General features: G+C 30.5%; 1 protein-coding gene across 1 annotated transcript in view; it reads right to left on the minus strand.

Moving 5' to 3' along the window:
- LOC141394144 (uncharacterized) overlaps positions 1-1,974 on the minus strand; it is a 44,739-nt gene extending 42,765 nt beyond the window's left edge. Inside the window, exon 1 of the mRNA XM_073968077.1 lies at positions 1,801-1,974. Within this exon, the coding sequence (XP_073824178.1) occupies positions 1,801-1,876 (76 nt within the window). The 5' untranslated portion in view covers positions 1,877-1,974. The remainder of the gene's footprint in view (positions 1-1,800) is intronic.
- Positions 1,975-3,689: the final 1,715 nt, after the last annotated feature.

The following is a 3,689-nucleotide window of genomic DNA, read 5'->3' on the forward strand; positions in this document are numbered from 1 at the left end:
ATGTAGGAGATTTCAAGGCAATTGATTGACAGTAGTAAATTTTGAAACAAAAAATATTTTTCAGAATGAGTTACGCTCCAAAATTTTGTGGTAAAGTGAAGCTGTTCACATTTTACAAAGCGTCAACGCTTCAACATGTTTACAAAAAACTTTGCAATATGTTTGTAACGCGAAATTTCAGGAATGCTACTAATGTAATCTGCAAGCATTAATTTGCCCTAGATTGCCAATCCAAGTGGAACTTTGTCCGGATGCTTTCGATGATTTGCCTGTATTAATGGTAATAATCATTTTTGTTCTCTCATCCCCAATAAAGATTTTTAAAATTATTCCAATTGTCGACCTTGAGTATCTGTTTTGTTTAGAACCGGGCCGAAGCCATTACGGGTTATAGATTTTCCGGTTAATTGAATTCTTGACAAAGTAAATATTTCATCATACATCTTAATACGGACATAATAGCTTTTACCATCCTAAATAGTAAAAGTAGTGAAGGTAAATATTGACCTCAAATAAATTGTTGTTGTAACAGCCCTACTTTTATTACAGAACAGACTAAGCTGCTTTTCGCTGTGGGAGTTAAACTCGGTCCATTTCTAATCATAAACTCAACCGTAGCGGAAACGACATATAAATTTTGCTGGTTTTTAGTGCACGAGAACCGTTTTCGAGTAAAAAAAATCTGCATATTTAAAAAAAATTGTTAACGTGGACTTTTAGAGATTGAAAGATAAAGCGTTGCGTGTACACAAAAACTTGTAAAACTTTTCAAATTTATTAAGAGTAAGAAAAGTAGTATAAATTTCGAAGATTCTTTCTTGCAGGTTCTGGAACAGACCAAATATTTAACTTTGCATTATGTTTGTCCTCTGTTATGTGACCGATTAAATTATAAACCTCAGTAATGGTGATTTTCAAAATAATCAGAAACCTGCATCTTTCGTTTCCTTATAATGAAGGTTCACGGTTAATCGTTTCCGCATAATCGTGGGCAAGGTATATTTAATTCCAAAAATAAGTAAAACTGTTATTGTCACTTTTTAATTAATTCTCCATCACTCACTGCATTTTTGTCTGTTTATTTTTCTTTATTATAGTCTCCGTTATATGACACAATATCAAAGCTAGCTTTAGTTACAGAGAATACGTATATGAATTGAGAAAATAGTTGACTTGAAACACTACTCTTTAACATTTCGAAATAAAATTATTACTTTAAAAATATGTTTTGTTTTTGTCCATTTGAACCGGAATGTATATGTTTGCATACACGTAATGCAGTTTATGGGCGAGTTTTTTTTCTGTGATAACTTTGACATTTAATGCAGATTTTTGCTGCTAGTCTTTTTCTACATATGCGAAATTTCAAATAACGCGAATTACAAATGATAACGTCTTTGGCATTTATGATATGATCATATTTACATTTTCATTACTTTATGACACCAAAAATAGTTATTTGTATATTGTGCATATATAAACACGAACTTGTTGGGCACCTCTTTGTCACGTAAAGTAGCATTTAATTTTCTTTTGAAATATTTGTTAAAACTGCTAATCAAAATATGCTTGTATGTATGCATGTTTGTTGGTATTACAACACACGAAAAGTAAACGCAGACGGCGATATTACATAATTTTTAGCCTTGACAATAGCAACCGCTGATCTTCAAGGTCACTCGTATTAGCCAACATTATGTTGACAAATGCAAATTCACATTGAGAAAAGATGACTTCCGCTCACTGCTCCAGATGACGATTTTATAGAATATGCATGCATTCGATGCATTCAAAACTTACCGCAACTAATATTCCCTGTGTAATGTGTTAATATTAATATTAACACAAAACATGTATATTTTAGTATAAACCGCATTTTACTGTATATGTACTGGCTTAAGGCAAGTGCCTTTTTACAATGTTGCAGCAATATAAACTAACTAACTTGGCCAGTAAGGTTATGTATTGTGGAATAATTTTTTAATGTTACTCAAAATGGAGAACGAAATACAGCAGACAACGGATACCAGCAAATCTCGTATAAGAAGACGTTTAAAAACTAGTTAAGTTTTAACATCCTCAATCCTAAATTTTTTATAATATTTAGCCAAAAAACTAAAACAGCGCCAGCATCAATAGACGAATACTGTCCTAATAATAAAAATCCATTTCCTTGGTTGATGCGATTTCTAATGTGGTTTTGACAGTCTTTTTTATACCCTCAACATTTATGCTAACGAGAGTACACGGAGGAAAAAAGGCCTCTCTAACATATGTCCCAATAGGGTTATGACTTTTTTACAACCTCATATCATAGCGTGATGAGTTTTGCCATAAAATTACATAAAATCTTAATTATAAGGTGATTTGGTGAAAAAACCTCACGCACAAAATGATTTTAAAATTTGAATTTATCAAAATTATGGACAATTTTGTTGAAGTCACTGAATACAGATATATAATTGAAAATAAACTTTAGAGCCACATGAGATAATTAAAATGACATAAAATTTATTTCTCACTATTTTTCTTCAATTCTGAGAATCGTAAAAATGTCGAAAACGCTTTTTTTTCAAAAATATAATTTTTTAACAAAAAACAAAAAATTAAAAATTTTTTCAAAGTGACTTTTTTCGCGACTTTTTTAATATTTGAATGAAATAAACGTTATTATAGTTATTAGCAGGCTTATATTTATTCATTCGTGCAACAAAAAATAATTTTTTGAAAAAAAAAATTTTTTCGTTTCATATATTTTTTCAAAAAATTATTTTTTTAAAATCGATTTGTGCGCGAACTTTTTTTATATTTCAATGGAATAAACGATAGCATAGTGATTAATAGGCAAAAGTTCATGCAACCCTGCTACAGGAAATCATTTTTGAGGAAAAAAGTCAAAAAGTCATAACCCTAATGTCCCAAACGTATTTTGCAGCAAACAAATTTATGTTTACGACAGTCCCTAACATAACATATGTCTGGGTACAAACACGATTTTCGTATGCTTTGCCTTTTGACTTAAAGCCGGAAGAACATACAACTTAATGAATTAAGCCAGAAATCCTCTTATGTCACGAGGTCTTAACTCATTTTTTTAATTACCGACAATTGCCGGTAAAATTAAAAAGCTTATAATTTCGGTAATTACCGATGTTTTTCGGTAAGTTAACGAAGAATATAAAGCATTGGTAAAGTTCTACCGATAGCAAGAGTGTTGTCAACTTTTATTTGAACTTTTAGTTCATAATTTTGCGTTTTAACGTTTACCGATTTTTGTCGGTAATTCAAAAAATGTGTTAGAGAATCGCTCTACTAGAATCAAATGACTATATAATGTAATAAATAGGTACATCCATATTTCAAATATGTATATGCATGTATGTATGAAAAATTTATTAATGTTATTACCAATATTACTCTTGTGCCAGACACTGAAAATAACACATGAAAATATTTTAGCTTTTAGGAGAGAGCGGAGGTGAAGGAGCTCCCTTTCTCCCTTCTTACCCATAAGCTCAAAACATTTTCATGAAAATTTTCATAGTCTGGCACAAGAGTTAAATGCAATTTCTTCTTTGCCCAGTAAAATATTTCCATTCACCTTTTGGATTCAATTATAAAATTTTCATTTATAAAATGTATTGGACATTAAATTTACTAGAAGCGCCATTACTTTAAGAAAACACAAA

The sequence above is a fragment of the Musca autumnalis genome, unplaced genomic scaffold, assembly GCF_047663935.1.
Source record: "Musca autumnalis isolate F117 unplaced genomic scaffold, ASM4766393v1 scaffold_2, whole genome shotgun sequence".
NCBI classification, from domain to species: domain Eukaryota; kingdom Metazoa; phylum Arthropoda; class Insecta; order Diptera; family Muscidae; genus Musca; species Musca autumnalis.